The following is a 20,105-nucleotide window of genomic DNA, read 5'->3' on the forward strand; positions in this document are numbered from 1 at the left end:
AAGATAATTAGATAGATTCTTCTAATCAGTAGTATTTATGCGGTTGTACCCAAATGAATACCGCTCGCTAGCGAAATTAAATCCCCCATTAAAAAAATCTGAGATTTTATTTGTTAAACACCTAACTACTGTTTCTAGAATAAAACAAATTCATACTGTTGCTACAATAAAATAAGTTGTCAAATTCATAAATCTTTTGGTTACATGGAAAAATGTTATTATATCCTCATCTAGGAAAAAATGGGTGTACAAGATTGGTAGGTCAGCAACAAATAATCACAATCATATTACGTTGGAGTACTTCAACAAGGAGGTGGCATTTCTTCAAATGAAGCATTCACAAATCACAATCACAATTGGCATAATGGGAACTTAAAAGGATAAATAACAACTTATTTCATCAAATTTTTTTTGAGAAAAAATTTGTATGTCATTTGGTTCATTCAGATTTTTTTCTTTGAAATAAACCGAGCTCAAAAAATAAAGCAACTGAGCTTCGAATCTGGGATCTTGAATATCAATTATCAAGTTTTTTGTCACTTACGTTGGAGACGGATAAAAGTTGGTTTATGACATTTAAGATATCTTTGGGATCATGAGATGTGTCACTCTCAATTAGCCTCACCTATTCCTTGGTATTTCTTCCACTATTTCTCTCCACTATAACTATGAAAGGTACATGAGAAAATGAAAGATGTGATCATCCAACTGGCCTTTTCATAGTATTTATCTACAGATTAGGAGAAAAATTTTCTAAGAAGGTCCTACTAGAAGATAGTAAAGATAGGGATTAGATATCCTTCATTCAACTTAGGCTTCAATTGGGATTGCGGGGAGATTGCGTTACGTGCGGTGAGAAACGACGATAGAAAAATACCATGTTTGTTATGTAATGTTGCGTTCCGCATATTGCGGTTAGTCGGTTACAATATATTTTCTACGGTTCCATTAGAGAACGCAAAAGCATATCCCTATATACTTTTTCTCAACTCCATTCTATATAATAGCGTTAGATCTGCCTCAATACCAAACTAAGCCTTATACTTTTATTCGAGAATACAAACTTTAATTAATGTTTGTATACGCACATCAGGCAATTTTAAAACAATAATAAGAAGGATAAATTTCACTTTTGATTTTCAAAACTATGAGGTGCGTGACACTTTGGTCCCTAAATTTTATTTTATTGTAATTTTTGACTTGAATTTTTTAAATTATTATAATAATATCCCACAACTCAATTTAATCGGTTAATATTGACAAATTGTTGATACTTGATAATGCGGCAATAATTCAGATACCATATCGCTTCTATATAAATAATTTATTAATAATGAGCCAATTAAAATGGTTACGGAATTTGATTGTTATAATTGATAAAGTTCAATAATAAATTAAAAAAAAAAACTTTAAATACTATTTCTGTGGTTTCACGCTTTCTCATTTTAGTATCCCGTGGTTTTTTTTTTTTCGTTATTCCCTCCATTAATTTTTTCGTTTAATTAATAAAAAAATTAAAATCACGGGGTACTAAAATAAAAATATAGTAAATCACATGGTACTAAAGTAAATATTCGATAAATCATAGGTAAAGTATCTGAAGTCTTTTCTTTTCTATATTATTTGACAGAAAGTTAACGGAGGAGCTGATAAAAAGAGAAAAACTAAACTATAGGATACTAAAGTGATACACTTTAAATCAAAGGATATTAAAGTGCTAAAACATGAAACCACCGGAGTGGTATTTGAAATTTTTCCTAAATTAAAGTTTGTTAATTAAAATGTAACGCGCTTTATAGTTTGATGACCAAGAGTGTAATTTACCCTAACAAGAACAATAAGCATTAAAAAAACACTCTAATGGTGTATTAATAATTAAGAAAAGCAACCATTTTTTGTTTTCAGTCTGCCACTTGAAACTTTTTTTTTTTTTTGTCTTAATTTTTACTTTAAACAATAACGATCTTTTATGGAATCTAGATCTTCGATCTTCTTTTGTGGAACGTGCTGAAATAAATTAAGCTTCTGAAAGTAGATGACAGAGGCTTAGTTTGGTATTGAAACTCATATGAAGTTATTAGATAAAATGAAGTTGGAGCAAAAGCATATAGAAATATATACTTTTGTGTTCTCCTGTGGAATTAAAAAAAATATATCGTAATCGACTTATCGCGATATACGGAACCTAATATTATGTACGGAAACAAATAGAACATTTTTCCATGATACTTTCTTACTGTACATAACGCAATTTTTCCGTATCCCAAAAGAAGCCAAATCTTCTTTTAAAATTTCTGTTCTGCTACAAAGGATAGATTTTTATTTTTGTAATGAGAAATCCATCACAATCCCTTAACATGAGTTGAAAAGCCGAGATCTTAGTAAAAACAAAGATTTTAATGAAAGTTTTTTGTTCTTGTTAATTTATGAACTTAACTAGGTTGTTGTATTCTTTTTCCAAAATGAATTTAGCTGGAAATTTGAAGTAACTAGTTAAACTTCGAACTTGAGACCTCAGATACCGATCGTTAAATTTTTTACTATTTGCATTAGGAATGGTCAGTTAAAAATGTTGAATATAAAAATTATAAATACTGTTATCAAATAGCTAAGTTTTTGAAAAATAACTTTTGTTTTGCATTATTTAACATCTTACCAGAGCAGGAGGTCCGTTCTCTGATAGTTTAAGTATCTCATTTAATTTCTTTCAATTTAATTAAGCTCAAATATTAAGTATATTAAAAAATTTCTAGCCTAAACGTGAAGCGGGGTGTTGAATATAAATTATATAAACACTATTATCTGATAGCTCTTCTTTTTTTTAAAAAAAAACTAATTATTTTATAATTTTTTTAACAAAAAAGAAACTCCAATTAATACCACTTTTATTTTTACCAAAGAAACTACAAAATCATTGCCAAGAATCATTGGTTCCGTTGCCAAATTGGGAAGCATACCAAGAAAGCAACACATCAATGAAAGAGAAGTGCTTCAATTAGCCTCCAAAATCCAAAACGCCACATCACAGCTAGGGTTATCATCAACCTCACCATATATGTTTAAACCACTTTGACTGTTAGGATTTGATCTGATCAGATCACTCAAGCAATCTCCTCTGGTTACCATCATCCCTCTGTTTCTGAAAGAGAGAGAAAGTGAACAACGCGGTGATCTGGCGTTAAGATATATGAACAAAAGTTGGAGCACATTACGTATGGTCGAAATAAAGTCAAATGCAGTTTGTCGTTTGATGTAATTTGGAGATATATACTTAGTTGAAAATGCAGCAGTTGTAATTATATATATATCCTGTTTGGTTGGATATAGTAGAAAATGTTGTACCTATAAATAATTTATTTGGTTACATACAGTTGAGAAATATTTTTTAAAATTTTATCATTTCATATATATATATATATATAGAGTAGGGCTACTGTGCTATTAGGAGCACAGCAGTCCTTGTGCTCCTAACTTTCTAACCACCCACCAGTTTGATGGATGGTTAGAATGAGAGAGGGTGGATATATATATATATATATATATATATATATATATATATATATATATAATATGATGTAGATTGCCTCAAATATAAAAAAAAAAATATTGTTTGCTAAAAAAATAATTAAAAAGATAAGCATACTTTTATTTAAAGTTACTCTTTTAACTGCTGCAGTTGGAACGCGAGACGTAGTTTCAAAATTGGCATTTAGCCTCCTTATATAGTTCCTACTACAGAAATTAAAATAATAATATCAAATCAAATATGAAATTTGTATTTGCATACATTCTGCAACCAAATGTCCTTAAGAAAACTTCTTATTTTTACAGTATTAATCAAATAAGCATATCTTCAATCATAATCTCATGCTATTATTAGTAAATGTCCCACAACTGCAACTACTAATCGACACATAATAGCAAAGTTGTGTGGATATAAAGATGCCATCATGGAAATAACTCAATGAATAATTTGGTTATGTGTGATACAATATTTAGTTTGTTTAGTCAAAATAGATAATCGAAATGTGTACTTTGTTTTCGTTTTCCATTATCACAAAGACCACGTTGTCACACGTAAAACATATATATCTTGTAGAGTGAGAAGAGTAGCAAGGAAAGGACTGAAAAAGAAAGAAGGCTCAACTTAATTGGCATCAAACGTGACTCACGTATATGTATAGGAACCAAAAATGAATTGAATAATTTGATTGGGGAAGTTTAAATTTGAAGTTTTTAAAATTTGAAAAGGAAAAAGCTAGAATAATTTAATATAGTGTTTCTCCTAATCATAGACCGCGGAGTTTCAGCTTTTGCCAGTAGGACCTGTGGTGGTTTTTTTTTTTCTTTTTTTTTTTTTTTTTTTTTGAGGTTAGTTTCATACAGCTCCATATAAATATCGAATAACAAATATATTTTACAAAGTTAAATTTTTATATTTATGACTATAAAAATTCAGTGATATTCATATTTTGTTTCTTTGATTTATTACCGTTAGAACAATTATTTATTTTAAATATAAGATAAGTGAGATAATAATTTTGTCATCACAAATATATCCTTCCAAAAGCCCCAGAAGTTAGACTTATACAGAAATATCCTTCAAAAGTACCTAACGGTCATCTTCATTTTCTTTCTTTCCACCATCACAAATAATATAAGAGAGGTAAAAAAAAATTAATTTACCTTATTCACTAACCAGAATTAAGTATTTTATCTATGGTTTACTATATATTTCTAACAGGTCTTAACAGTAGAATTATATTTGAAACGTTATAACTCTTACAAAGATATATATATAAAAGTCAAACTTTGTAGAGATATATTTGCTATTAGATAATTTATATAGAATTGTACGCAATTAATTCTTTTTTTCTAATACTTTCTTTCAAAATCTTACTGTTCTACTTATGTGCTTATTCATTTGCACAATAAATTAAATACTTTTCTCGAAAAAGCAACATATATTTCAAAGGTAAAAATGTAACGAACTTACCGCCTTACCCGAACTATAGACTATTTTGAATTTGTTACCCAATTCTTTAACTTATTTGAATTGAGTCAGTTAACGGCACTTTGACTTCAAAATTTGAATCTGTCGTTTAATTTTACATATTTAATTAGTATACTTCATACAATTATTATAATTATAGATTTATTAAAATTAAAAAAAAACTAGCTTGAATTTTGACATCAAAGTGCAATCGACTGACTCAAATCATACAAATTAAATAGATTGGACGATAAAATTTAATATTTGGAATGTCGGATAGCAAATTCAAAATGGTCCATAGATCAAATAAAATCTATATATTTTTAATCACAATCAGATTTTCCTTGCGGTATTTGTCCTAACAGAATGCAGCAGTTACATTGCTGATATGATATTTTCTTGCTGTTCTAAAATTCACCCATTCATCATAATTTTTTGGCTAAGTTATAAAAAATCTTCTTGTCAATACTCACTTTGATACTTTTCCTCTCCGACTTTTAAAAGCCTATAGTTTACCCTCTTAAAATTAAAAAATATTCATTTTGGATTCTTCTGTCAGTGTTCCGTTACGGTTCCGTTTATATTTTATTATTATATATTTTTTTATACCCAAAATACTCTTAGATCCTACCTTTCAATCGTGCTGCCTCTCTATTGGCCAACATTCTTGGCCGCGCCACCTCGCTCCTTGTCTCCCCCCGCGGCAAGCTTAAGTCCTCCGCCCACGCCCACACCCTCCTCTTCTGCCGTGGCGTATTGAAGAGGGGGCAAAAGTGGAATAAGCAGGGGAGCGGGGAGAAGGAGAAGGAGATGGAGGGGCGAGTGGCAGGTTGTAGGAGGAGCAGGCGGAGGAGGGAGAGGAAAACAGAGTTGAAGGTGGGGTCGAAAAAATGCGGAGGACGGAGGAGAAGACTGCGAATGAAAGAGGATTGGGAAAGAGAGGTAAAAGAAAAGAACAATTTGGTTATTTAGACTTACTTTAGTACTAAGATCTATCTGACGCTGTTAAATAAAATAGAGTTAGAAAAAGAAAACATATGGGGATATACTTCTGCGTTATCCGATAAGACCGTAGAAAATATATTATAATCAATTCATTAGAATATGTGGAACACAATAGTACAATATTACGTACAGAAATAAATATGATATTTTTTCATCGTACTTTTTCACCACACGTAACACAATTTTTTTGTAATTTCAAACAAAGTCTTAGTTATCATAGTTAGCACCCTAACTATATGTGAATATTATTTAATTTTTTAAAAAATAAAATATAATTTTTAAAGTTCTTCGATGAGAAAAAGCAAAGATGAGATTTTGACAAAATTTTTTTTTTCTATAAATGAAGCTATTTTGGGGAAAATACGATATTGTTGCGACACAGTAAATTTCCTCGTAAACGCGATGCGAGGAAATGAGTGGGCGAATGAGTGGATATAACACACACACGCACGCCCACGAAAAATAATCCACACGTGGGTGGCGCTCGTTGGGTTGACGGTAAATCAGCGTGCGAAGCGGCGAAGACCAACCGTGGGGTTCGAAACGGTGCGGCCGCGTTGACCAGTGACGTGGCGGTTCCCCATCATCGTCTTCGTGCGCGTCAGCTCATCTTCACACGTAACCCAACCCGCTGATTTTTTTTAGATAGCATTCTTCTCGTTTCGTTTATCCTTTTAAAAAATAACTTAATTGAAAATACGAATCAATTAGGATTCAAATTTTAGACCTTGAGTTTCAATCATTAAGCCCTTTGTCACTTGCGTTAGAGACGATCGGTCAACCCGCTCATTTTTATTCATTTTTTTTTTAAAAAAATTCAAATATCGCCCATTTGGTTTCATATTTTTTTTATTTTAATACTCTATAATTTAAATTGTATCACTTTCATACTCTATAATTTTATTTTATTTTTTTTGTCATATCCTCCATTAATTTTTTTCGTTCAATCGGTGACAAAGTAAATATTCAATAACTATAAGTGGGGTATGAAGTTTTTTGTATGCGATGATTTAATGAAAAAGTTAACGAAGAGACTGACGAAAAAAGAAAAATAAAATCACAAGATACTGAATTGATAGACTTTAAATAATATAATAATATTAAAGTGAGAAAGTGCAAAATCACAGGAGTGATATTTAAAGTTTATCCTATTTTCTCAAAATAAATAAATAAAGTTAGAAATGTGAAATAGTTAGACTCTACTGTTGGAAGGAGAAGAGTATTAAACTAAAAACTTTATTAAATATTCTTGAACTTATCAAAAATATTAGGTTACTTATTAACATCTACAGCTATTATAAATCTGCGACTTGTTTCGATATTGTGCGTATATGAATCAATAATCCAAATCTAAAATTTAAGTTTACGCGGAATGTCAATCCGTTGATCCCATAATGAGTATTCAGGGGCATAGCCACTAAACTCTCTAGTGGTTAGTTAAGTGAAGTGTTTGAACAACGCACTTTTGAAACCTTATCATAATTATGACATAGCACGTAATTTTTGGACATTCAAAAAACTATATAAATAGAACTTCAAATTTTGTAAATCAAATTGATAATGAATTCTACAATGTCTAAATTTTTTAGAACTATGAAAATAGAACTTAAATTTTGTAAACTCTTTACATATCGTAATTCGTGTCTATTATTTCTTGTTGGCTGGACTAGTTTGAGCTCTGTTTTGTGCTGGAGTATGACCAAACTCTTTAAGAGCCCTAATACAATTTGATGACCAACTCTCTAATATGTCTCTTATATTTAAATTCAAAACCCACAATTCATTAGAATTATTATTAGATAATCTTAGTATAATCCCAAATTAGATACATTAATTAATATCGGAGTACTTACCTATAAGGAAATTTGTGCATAATTGATATTAGGATTAATTGCATACACGTCCCTACAAACACGATGAATTGCAGATATATTCCTGCAAAACTCAACTTTCATAAGTTATTCCTGCAAAAATTCTAATATATTCAGATATATCCCTCTAGTTAGGATCCGTTAAAAAACTGTTAATTTTTTAACAATAGAGTTGTGAAATGACAATTTTGCTCTTACTCTCTTTCTCTTTCTCTTCCTCTTCAGGCTGCGGGAGTAGACCGCGGCAGCGGCGGCGGCGACGGCGACCTTGCGGAGCTTGTTGGGGTTGCGGCCAATAAAGACGAGGAAGAGGCGGAAGGCGAAAGCGCGGCCGATGCCGGCAAAGGCGCCCATGACGACGGCCCATGCGGGCATCACGACGGCGACGACGATCGGATCATTAACGACGATGATGACGGAGAAGAAGAAGGAGGAAAAAAGGAGGAAGAAATTAAAAGAAGGATATGGAGAAGAAAAAGAAGAAGAAGAAGCAAGAGAGGCAGAGGAAGAGGAAGAAGAAGAAGCAAGAGAGGCAGAGGAAGAGGAAGAAAAAGAGGAGCAAAATTATCAATTCATATTATTAATTAATCATGGTAAGGTATTTTAACTGTGGTTATAAAATTTCTCTAACGGACTCTAACGGCATGAACATATCTGAATACATTAGGATTTTTGCAAACATAATTTATGAAAGTTGAGGTTTGCAGGAATATATCTGTAATTTATCATATTTGCAGGAATGTGTGCGTAATTAATCCTTGATATTATATGCATTCTACTTCTTTTATTATTATTTTATTATTTTTTTTTGTTTGTTTGCTTTAAAGAGAGCTAATCTAACCATATTATTCAATAGGATGTGAGATACTTCTCGCCCTTGCTGTTGCAAACATAATTGGAAATTACAATATGATTATTTAATTATGTTAGTTTCATATATAAAAAAAAAAAAGATTACATAATTTCAAATTGTAAAATGCTCCTTATACACTTCAAAAAAGAGTGTGTATCTTACACCCGTAAGACTAGAATTGATAAAAATCAAATTAATTTTTAATAAAACTTTTAAAAAATTAATATGGTAAGAATGATTTTAGAATATACACTCTATTTTAGAATATATATACTTTCAAATGTGATATTTTAGATGAATTAAATAAATTAATTCGGTAATAAATTGTTGTATTATAAAACTTTATAATGGCTCATAAATTATATTTTATATATTTATTTTTTTAAAAAAATAACTAATTCCACGTGTACGTGATAAGACCACTCGTGGGACTTCCCCAATCTACCGACTTTTAGTTTGACTTAAATGAATTATGTGGAAAAAAAGAGAGAATCAACAACGATCAAAATGCACGTGACTAAATAAGATCAATCATGCCTTTTACTCGGCGGCAAAATTTATGGCAAAAAAAATCACACCACTATTTAATACAATTGGTTGATATAAATTTTTTATTATATAAATAAAATAATTTAAATATTAATTTATTTTGTATGAAAATAAACAAATTATGATCTACCTACTAGCTTAAAAAAAAATTTAGACCGAAAAAAAAAGAGTAAAGAGGGGCCAAGTAGTCAATATTCTCCTCCTATATATATGAAATTTAGTTAATTTTCAATAACATTGTACATCATAAATAAAACTTTTTGTTGTGAAGGGTTATATTAGATCATAAATAAAACCTTTTTCTATTAATTCACATGGAACAAGCTCCTATTTTTTGAAACATTATGCAAAATCAAACACCCAAAGAAAAAAGAAGGAAAATGTGTTCCTCGATCATTAGTGCTCAAAGAAATGCCAAAGTCAGCAAGTAAAATTCCTTTTGTTTTGCTCCAAATCTATGGGCCATTTTAATCGAGCTGAGTTACACCTGTAACTCGTATTAGATGTTTTAATTTAGTGCGTTAATTAATTTAACCATCATGCTATAATATGACACGAGTCACAGCCCACTAAATAAATGAGAGGATAATTATAGTGATAAATCCACAAGATGCATGTATATAGGGGACCATCTCATTTTGGTTGTTATTAATAATATAGGTCCTCATCATTCATCATTTTCATCAATATTCTTAATAAAATTACATCTATATTTTCATGATATTATTAACTTTATTTTTCCATTGATCACACTCTCAAAATTTGGTAGATATAATCAAATTTGCTGCAGTATTTTCTCCAGAAAAACTGAAAAAAAAATACAACAATATTACAAAGAATGAGAAAACCCCATCAATTAAGGTTCTTTGGCATCTCTCCAAAAAGAAAAAAAGAAACTCAATAAACAAAAAAAAGAAGAAGAAGAAGAATCCAAACACCAACAAAGGGTTACTTTCCTACATTTCTCTTTCTTTTTTCTCACTATATTTTCTTTTTTTTGGGGGGTTCACTCAAATCTAATTAGAATTGTGTGTTTAGACTTTACAAGCCTTAATTAAGCATTTGCTCCTTTTTCATATTTTAAAATCTAAAGTTGTTGTTGTAACCAAATATCTTCTACACTCCACAAATTCTCTAACCCTAAATTTTCCTGCCAATTTCCTAAGTCCAGATCTGGTAACCCCAGGTAAGTGTCACCCCCTGGGCTCGGAAGCGGCTCGGACCAGTCTCCGCCGAATTGGGCCGGTTGCATCGCGTCGCCGCCCCGATCGTCGTCTCGTTGCGTTTCATAGCAACCGTCGAAGCTGTCCGACACTGGCGGCGACGAGAATTGCATCCCGAACGACTCCGACGACGATCCGGTGACGCAAGAGATCTCAGGGCTTGTGTTCGCATGCCCGGTGGTTTCGGTGATCTCGCTTGTGGTCTGGTCGTTGACGGTCGGGATGTTTTTGTTGTCCGAAGCTGCCCGAATTTTCTCCATGAGGCGAGGCATCCACAGGTACCGCATGATGTCCTTGAACTGCTTGCTGTTGACGTCGCAGCGAAGTTGCTTTGCGTGTTTTTGCACTCTAGTCCTCCAGTAGTTCTTTATCTCGTTATCGGTCCTTCCGGGCAAAAATTGTGCGATTTTCGACCATCTGCAACGCAAGTTATTATAAGTGAATGTTATTACTCTGTTCGGCTGCTATCGTAAATCATTTTCTTAAGAAAATATATACAAAACTTATCTATCCAGAAAAGCTCTTTTAAAAGATCAAAAAATTACCACCAAATCCAAAAGTGACTAAAAATAAAACCAAACTAAAGAAAGAAAAAAAAAAAAAAAAGCCCATCGAACCCAATTCAATCACATTTCATTTCAAACAAAATATTTCAAGTTCAATTCCCCGTATCAGGAATCGATTCACTTCTAAAAGAGGGGTGTTTTTAGTAAACAAGAGAGAGAGAAAACGAATTTCGAAATTGCAGGGGGTGTTCTCTGCAAAATTACTCACCGGTTTCCCCACCGCGAGTGTAACTCCAATATAAGGAGCTGCTCCTCCGGGCTGATGTTACCGCGGCGCACGTCGGGGCGTAAATAGTTGAGCCAACGAAGCCTACAGCTCTTTCCCGTTCTCTTTAGTCCTGTAAAATCAAGATTTAAATTTAAAATTTAATCTACAAAATAAAATTTCAATTTTGAAAACAAATAATTACGTGAGCTTATTCAAACTGTTACCTGCGCAACGTGCTAAAGAGTTCCAACGCCCCTCTCCATGAATCGCGATGTAGTTCACCAACAAAATGTCCTCCTCGTCGGACCACGGACCTCTTCGCAAACCCAGCTCCTCTTCATGGGCTTCTACTCCCGTCTCCATGGCTTGTTCCAGAAGCGCTTTTCAGAGAAACCGAGAAAAAGATGAAGCTCTTGCTTGTTGTTGGATATGGAGTGGAGGGAGAGAGAGGGGTGGGGGTGAAGCTCTTTTATAGAGGGGGTTTGAGGAGGGGGAAATGAAACGTGTGGTGGGGTTGATTAAGCTGTTTAGAGATGCTTAATAAAGCCTAATGTTAATTATTATTATTATTAAGTGTAAATACAGGGTGAGGAGGGGCGTTAAAGGTTGACTCGTGTTACTGTTTTTTCGTTCTCTCAATATTGGGTTTTGTTGCGTAATTGAATTTGGACCCAGCTCGGTGGCCGCCACGGGCGCACCTTTTTTTTTTTTTTTTTTTTTTTTTTTTTTTTTTTTTCGAGAGAGAGATAAGTAATACGCTACCTACCCGCTTTATTTATTTTATTTTTGAAATAAACTTAGTTAGAAATATGAATCAACTAGAATTCGAATTTGGGACCTCGGGTATCATCCACCAAGCATTTTGCCACGCGTGCACTTGTTGTGCTATCCAAAAATATGATACGGTAGAAATGATTCAGAATTAGCACTTTTATTTTTATATATATATAATGAATGTTAGATAAACTGTATGTACGTATATGTACTAACTGAAGAAGTATTAGAAAATAAATCAGAGTTTGCTATAAAACGACAAGAGAGATGGTTCTGATAATATATTACTAAAAAGATTGATCAAAGTCTTATCGGGTATTATCTATAGCATCTAAAAAGCGTGTACATAATTAAGTTTTAGGAACTTACTACTTTGTTTCAAAACTTACTAACATCGTGCTTTGTTTCTATGCTATTCATGAACCAATTTTGTAATCCATCTATAGTCAGATGCATTCGAGCCGTTGAAATCTAATAGTTTAGATACATCATCCTGTCATGAACGGGCGTCGATATTACATCATTTGCAGGATATTTATGTACACGAGATTTGTCCATAAGAGACTATCTGATACGTCAAAAATAACTTTTCTTGTGAATATAATCAAATACATCCCAAAAATTAATCTTGATTTGAGTTAGAAGTGAAGTGTATTGTATTGGGGTTTTTTTTTTTTTTGGGAGATGCAGGATAACTATGGCCAGTTTCCACATAAAGAGTTGAAAACGTTTTTTCCAAAAAAAAAAAGAAAAAGAAATTGCTTGGTTATAGGGCAATAGAATATGAAGCCACAAAATTGGACTTTGTGTGTTAGAACTTAAATATTCGAGGGGTGTAGCAAGATCTTTGTGTCACATAGCATTAGTCCACATGTTTTCTTTCTCTATTAATTATTTGTTTTTACGAAAAAAAAATATTATACAACATAATTTATAAATTTTTTAATATATTATTAATAAATCAGTATTGTTAACATTAAATTTGTTTAATATATTCAGGAATAATGTGACGAAAGAGGTAATTTTTTCTATATTTAGCGAAGATTCTTGTCTTCCACGCCAGTAATTAATAATTAGTTTAGTTCGCCTTTTAAACTGTGTACATAACACTACGAGGACTATAGCTTGTGAAAGATGATCCAGTAACTAACTATTTACTACATGTAGAATATTAAATCATTAATAATATATCATAATACTGATAATTCGCATACTTTAAAATTTAAAACTATTTGATTAGTTTGGATTAACAAGTGATATTAAGGTGGCAACCTCAGTTAATGAATTGTATTTATGTTTGACCAGCGCATTAGCTAGCTCCGGTCCAAAATTGCTACCACTTAAGGATGTCAATGGGTCGGATTCAAAACAGATTTTAAAAAATCTAAATTCAGATTTTAAAAATTCATATTTAAAACTGAAAAACAATTTTACCGTACTTAGAAATTAAAATTTAAATTTTTAAAATATAAATTCAAATATAAGATCAAATTTCTATTCAGGTTCGAGTCAGGTATAGGCAAAATCCATACTTGTATCCAAAATTGTCGAGTTATTATTTCATACACTTGTATTCGAAACCATATCTATTTCGCAGATACACTCTGTTAAAATTCTGGTTTGAACTATTTTTTATGAATTAATTTTTTTAGGTGACATGCTACGAAAGATCCAAAAATTAGACTTTCAAGTCCTGTCAATTTAGAAAATTTTCAAATTTATCATACGCGCAATGGATTTTTTCGCGGAACATTTTATTAGTACAATAAGATTATGACCTCCACAATATCATTTTAGGACAAAAAAGCTTGGATGTTTACATCTCTTAAGTCATAATAATATCACCAAGTTGGTTACTCGTGGACGCAAGAGTAGTGATGGACTATGGAGCCACTTGTACCAAAAATTGTACCGGATCGAATATTTGATACAATTTTTTACATGTGATGGTGTGGACATTTTTATATATATATGGAAAAACTTCAAATACCACCTATGTGGTTTTGTATTTTTTTTATTTTAATACCTTATAGTTTAAAGTGTATCAATTTAGTATCCTGTAGTTTTGCACACTACAACAAAAACGGTATATAGCGACACTTTTAAATGTAGGTACATGTCAAAAAAGTGCTGCTAGCTAAAATTACCGACACTTTTAAAAAGTGTTGCTATATGTGGGGTCGCTAAATATATAGTGACAGTTAAAGAGTGTCGCTATAACCTAAAAGAGTGCTGCTAATTTACCAACACTTATTTAAGTATTTAGCAACCGCCGAAACTCTATCTCGTTGGCTGCGGTGGCGGAGAAGGACGGCAGTAAAGGCTCTTCGTCTAGAATTTCAGTGGATTGAGTGAAGAGAGAAGAAAAAATGGTAATTGATTTTTCTTCTTTTTTTTTTTCTGTTTGTAATCGGGCCAAATGGACTGGGTGTAGTGGGTTGAGTAGAGTAATCTTTTATTTTTGGTTGGATTGAGCTTTATATTTAGGCATTAGTAGATGTATTTTTAAGTTTTAGCATAAATGAGACACTTACTCAAAAGTGTCCCAAACATATGTCCCTATAATCTAATTCTGTTGTAGTGGCACTTCTCATTTTAGTACCATGTGATTTAATGTGCATCAATTTAGTATCCTGTGATTTCATTTTTCTGATCTTTTCGTCGGCTCCTCTGTTAATATTTCATTAAATTATATATAAAAAACTTCAGATACTCTATCTAGGTTTGTCGAATATTTACTTTAGTATCCTTTAGTTTTAACTTTGTCACTTATTTTTTTCTTCGTTAATTAATATTTCGTTAAATTATATACAAAAAAAACTGCAGATACTCTACCTAGTTTTATCGAATATTCACTTTAGTGCCATTTAATTTTAACTTTGTTATTGATTTAACGAAAAATATTAGTAAAATAAATGATAAAAAGAGAAAAATAAAACCACAAGGTACTAAAGTAAGAAAATGTGAAATCATAAAGAGATATTTAAAGTTTACCCTATATATATATATATATATATATATAGTCCGGCTACTATGCTATTCAATGAAAAACTTGTCACATTCATATTGTGGATCTGCATGCAATACTTGCAATTAATAATAAAAAAAGGCTATATATATCCTGAACAAAAGAAAACTTGTTCCGAGTAAAATCAAAAAAATTGCGTTGTTTATAAAATTAATTTTTTAATGATTTTTTTTTTCTTTCATTTGATGATTTTCCTTTTCTGATGTTCTATGCTCAGATGCAGTTAAACTCTTCTTAATTACTATACTGCAGTAGCACTACAAAACAATATAAAAAAGGCGTATCTGAATCGATCTTATCTGATCTACTAGCAGGTTATGCAGCGCAAGTACACAAATTTAACACTCCATTATTCATATTGCGCAAAAAATGAAAGATCCTAGCTCAAGTCCAACTCATATACCTAATGGGTAGTGATTAGATCGGTTCAACATATGCTTAATCGAGGCAAATTAATTTATCAATAAAGAGCTAGATATATACATGCTTGGAGTGTGCTTTAGTTTACTGTAACATTAACCAAATGTGCAAAAGTGCGGTAAATAATCTATATTATTTGGAAATCGTGTTTCTATACCTTCTTCTTAGTGATCTACATGAGCTATGAATAGTTTATTATCTTCGCAGATATATATATATATATAAAATATGTTCCATGGTGTTCAAACATCACCAATATATCTCCACATGATTAATGTGCTTTAATTAATTAGGATTAGAAAATGGTGAAGATAGAAGGGTTAATGTATGTAGCATCGTTATGCAACATTTTTTAGTGTTTTATTAGTTTACATGGCGCTTGTTGTACTGATGGATCATGACAAGGATGGTCCCCAATGCTCTCAATGTCCGGAGAATATTTCGTATGTCGATTACTAGGATCAATTATTGAATTTGTTAAATTATTAAAAAATAATCGTATTTATCTAAATGTTTAAGATAATGGAGAACGACAATTTTATATTTTTATATTTACTACTCACCCTCACATATATGTTCGAATTCTGTGTTGATACCATATTAAATTACATAAAACAATCGTTTTTTTTTTAAGTTTAAGCTATTGGAGGACGACAATTTTATATTTTTATATTCAACATTCATCCTCACATTTGTGTTCGAAACTCTTGCTCTGATATCACATTAAATTATATGAAACAATCGTATTTCTCTAACAGCTTAAATTACCGGAGAACAGTTTTTTTATGTGTTTTTATTTATCAGAATTAAAGCCTAATTTATTCCAAAAAATAACAATGAAAGTGGCTATATTAACAAACAAACATTTCCCGTGTTTGTGAGTGAATTTACTTTACAAATTGAAATTATTTTTCAAACCAATTAAAACCCCAACAATTCAGCCCATCAATGTTAATACTTTGTTGAACTTAAACTATTAGTTCAAAAAAAAAAAATTGAAAGAAAGATAGTATGTTATCTGTTTCATTTATTTTTTTAAAAATAAATTTAGCTGAAAATGTGAAGCAATAAGACTTCAAACTTAAGACCTCGAGTACCAATCATAAAGTACTTTGCCATTTGCACTAGAAACGATTAATTAGTATTAGTTCAAAATACTTACTTTCAGTTATTGAAACCTATTAGGGTGGTCCAATCACACATATAATTTAAGATTACTAGAAATATTACGATCCAAAATTTCAACGAACAATCTAATTTAATTTTAATACTAAATATAACGATCCAATCCCCTAATATTAATAATTTAAACCTAATTATTTAAATGTAATTGTTAGTACCAATATACTAATTACATAAAGGACTTACATTTTCTCACATTTTTTAATATGAAACTATTGAAATTGTTAAAAAAACCAAAAAACCAAGCAAAAAGCCAATTATTGGGGACCCTTCACTTTGTCTTTTCTCATGGAATAATATACTTAATTGATTGTTATAGCAACCAGAATAAAGAGAGTGCATTGTCACACCAACAACAGTATATTAAATAAGACCTTAATTCCATTCAAAGTCTAAACATTCTAGAAGCTCCCTCTCTCTCTCTCTCTCTCTCTCTCTCTCTCTCTCTCTCCCTCTCTCTCTCTTTGTTCTCTGCATAGGAAACCAGTGGCTAAAAGCCCACACAATATTAATATCCTCAAAAAAAGAAAAAACTAAAAAAAAAAACCATATAATCAGATACCAAAGTATCAACCAAAGAAACCATGTCTTTGTTAAACCCCTAGCACAACTTTTAAAGCTTTTTATCGAACGAAAATACCCCTCCAAAATATAACGCATGCATGAAAACGAAGTGCAAGTAGTGGTGGGTAATTTCCAAAAAAAGGACCCTTGTTTTAAGGGAAAAAGGATAAATAAAACATAACAAAACAAAAAAACAACCCATTTAATTAATTTACCTACTCCTAATTAAGTTCTAAATCATTAATAATTGTAGGCGATTGAGAAGAGTGAGTGTGCTATTATAGTCTTTGGTGAAGCGTCTTTGACCCAAACATCTCCGTGTGGATAATACTAATCAAACACTTTGCTTTTTTAACCCTTTTGACCTTCAAAATGCGTATAGCCATGTACAAAAATTTTATACTCATATATACACTTTTTTGGTTAAACTTTTGACTCAAAACGTGTCCTATTTGGACTTAAAACTTACGCGTGAGTAGGATGATGGAATCGTGAGCATAAGATAATGATCATTAATTAGTTCGAGTTAGTAACATAATGTTTAAGTATATTTTTATTAAGTCGATCTTAATAATTGATCTAAGCGGAAGTTCCTAGTATAAGACAAACATTTTGTGGGTCAATTTTATAGTGTGTTAGGATTGTGGGGACCCTAATTAATGATTAAGTTACTAGAATATTTTAGCTATTGGACTAAGGCTTAGTTTGGTATTGAGACATCTCTAACGTTATTAGATAAAATGGAGTTGAGGAAAAAGCATATAGGAATAAGCTTCTGTGTTTTCCGGTGAGACCGCAGAAAATATATCATAACCGACTCATCGCGATATACGAAACGCAATATTACGTACGGAAACAAAGAGGGCATTTTTCCAACGTACTTTCTCACCGCACGTAACGCAATCTCCCTGCAATCCCAAACGAAGTTAAATTTTGTTAGTAAAATATTAGAAATACTATTTTATTCTTTCAAACATATCCTTCTACCATCGCCAATTTTTTTTTAGGGATAATTGCCTATATACCTCTCAAAATTTCGAAAATATCTAATTTATCCCTACTTTTTTTTTTCTTTCTAATATACCCCTTATATGTTCCTCCGTTATTTCAATACCCCTACAATTACCACCCGTTAAGTTAACTTGGGTTAAACATAAGTTAAATATCTACCATAGTTAAAAAAAATTAAAATTTTAATTTTGCCCTTAACTTAAGGGCAAATAAAAAATGTTTGTAACGGTAGAGGGGTATATTTGAAAAGACCAAAAGTCAAAATATTTTTTGTACTCCTAACTTAAGGGCAAATAAGAAAAGTCAGTGATAGTGGAATGGTACATTTGAAAGAGCAAAATAGTAATTTTATACAGATAACAGAGTTCATTGACAGATTTTAACTCTAGGGGTATATTTGAAATAGGTTGAAACGTAAAAAATGTATTTTCAATATTAGCTTTCTAAGAGGGGTAAATTAGAAAGTCGGAAACTTTTAAGGGGTATATAAGCAATTGCCACTTTTTTTTTATTTGTTCTTAAATTAAGGCAAAAGAAGCATTTTGACATTTTGTCATTTCAAATATACCCTTCTACCATTACCAACTATTTTTATTTGTTCTTAAGTTAGCGGCAAAAGAAGCATCTTGACTTTTTGCCATTTTAAATATACCCTTCCACCGTCACCGATTTTACTTATTTGTCTTTAAGTTAGGGACAAAAGAGGTATTTTAACTATTTTTTTAAAACTCTGGTAGAAATATAATCCGAATTTATCTGAGATTACAATGATTAACATCGGAGTTATTTTGAATAAGGGAGAAATATACAATGGGTATATTTGAAAAAAAAAAAAGAAAAGGCAATTAAGGCTATATAATATATTTTAGAAGTTTTGAGGGGTACATAGGTAATTATCTCTTTAAGATATGTGTGTAAGTTCTAGAATTCTAGAAAGCTTTGTGGGTTTCTTTCAATAATTAATTGTAGAGAAACTTGATTAACAAGAAAGGATATATATACATTTATCTCATGATGGTTATTTGAAATCAATGAATGAAATAAAGTAGAAGAATAGTTTTCAAAATATAATTGGTAACACTCTTGTCAAATTTAGGTCAAAATACACCTACCAACAGAATTAAATTCGATTACCTAGCTAGCTATTATCCTATAATCTCCACAATATATCAAATCAATTGGCATCTAAAATTGACTTTTCTGTGTAACTGTGGCTTTCATTCTAGTTAGTGGTTGAAAAATGTAAAGAGAACAAATTAGTTTGAACTCAACCTAGGAGACATGATTTGCAAATAGGAGGTACATATTACAAGAACAAATTTCTGAACCATGCATGTTGGTCAACTTTACTGTAGTTGTACAGGAAATAAAATGTTGGCCCACTAATCCTCTTTAAATTGCCATTTTGATGGGTCTTTTGGTTACTTTCTCTATGAACTATTGAACATGACAACAAACTTCAGTTTCGGTGTGCAACTAGAACATTAATGGCGGCTCGATCGGTACTTATTTTATCGTATAGATTGCAATCAGTGTCCATTGTGCATGCTGAGTTTAAAATTCAATTGAGTTGTAAGACCCCAAATAGTCCTATATATAAGATATAATAGGGTTAAACTCTTAATCCAGTTTAAGCATTTTTGGTGGTGACTAGACCCAAGAGATTAAGAGAGTTAAGCGTGTTAGGACGGGAGTAGTCATAGGATGGGTGACTCCCTGAGAAGTTGGGGCGTCACATGAGTTTGCCTAGGAGAAGAAAATCGATAAATAATGATCAATATGCAATAATCCGCTCTTACATTACTGCACCGATCAAACTCAATAATACAACATTAATAGTTATTTTTGGTACTTATAC

At 31.4% G+C, this 20,105-nt stretch overlaps 1 protein-coding gene across 1 annotated transcript; it reads right to left on the bottom strand.

The window, feature by feature from the left end:
* Nucleotides 10,033–11,704, bottom strand: LOC109723847 (transcription factor MYB108-like). The gene is made up of 3 exons (XM_020252332.1): nucleotides 11,493–11,704; nucleotides 11,269–11,398; nucleotides 10,033–10,911 (listed from the first exon to the last, which is right to left on the bottom strand). Exons 1-3 carry the CDS (start codon nucleotides 11,629–11,631, stop codon nucleotides 10,359–10,361), a joined length of 822 nt encoding a protein of 273 aa, XP_020107921.1. The 5' UTR covers nucleotides 11,632–11,704; the 3' UTR covers nucleotides 10,033–10,358.

Source organism: Ananas comosus, linkage group 18 (assembly GCF_001540865.1).
Source record: "Ananas comosus cultivar F153 linkage group 18, ASM154086v1, whole genome shotgun sequence".
Taxonomy (NCBI): domain Eukaryota; kingdom Viridiplantae; phylum Streptophyta; class Magnoliopsida; order Poales; family Bromeliaceae; genus Ananas; species Ananas comosus.

Coding starts and splice junctions, on each gene's coding strand:
- LOC109723847 (XM_020252332.1), bottom strand. CDS start 11,631: ATGGAGACGGGAGTAGAAGCCCATGAAGAGGAGCTGGGTTTGCGAAGA. Junction 11,399..11,492: donor CTCTTTAGCACGTTGCGCAG/GTAACAGTTTGA, acceptor TTGATTTTACAG/GACTAAAGAGAACGGGAAAG. Junction 10,912..11,268: donor CACTCGCGGTGGGGAAACCG/GTGAGTAATTTT, acceptor CTTGCGTTGCAG/ATGGTCGAAAATCGCACAAT.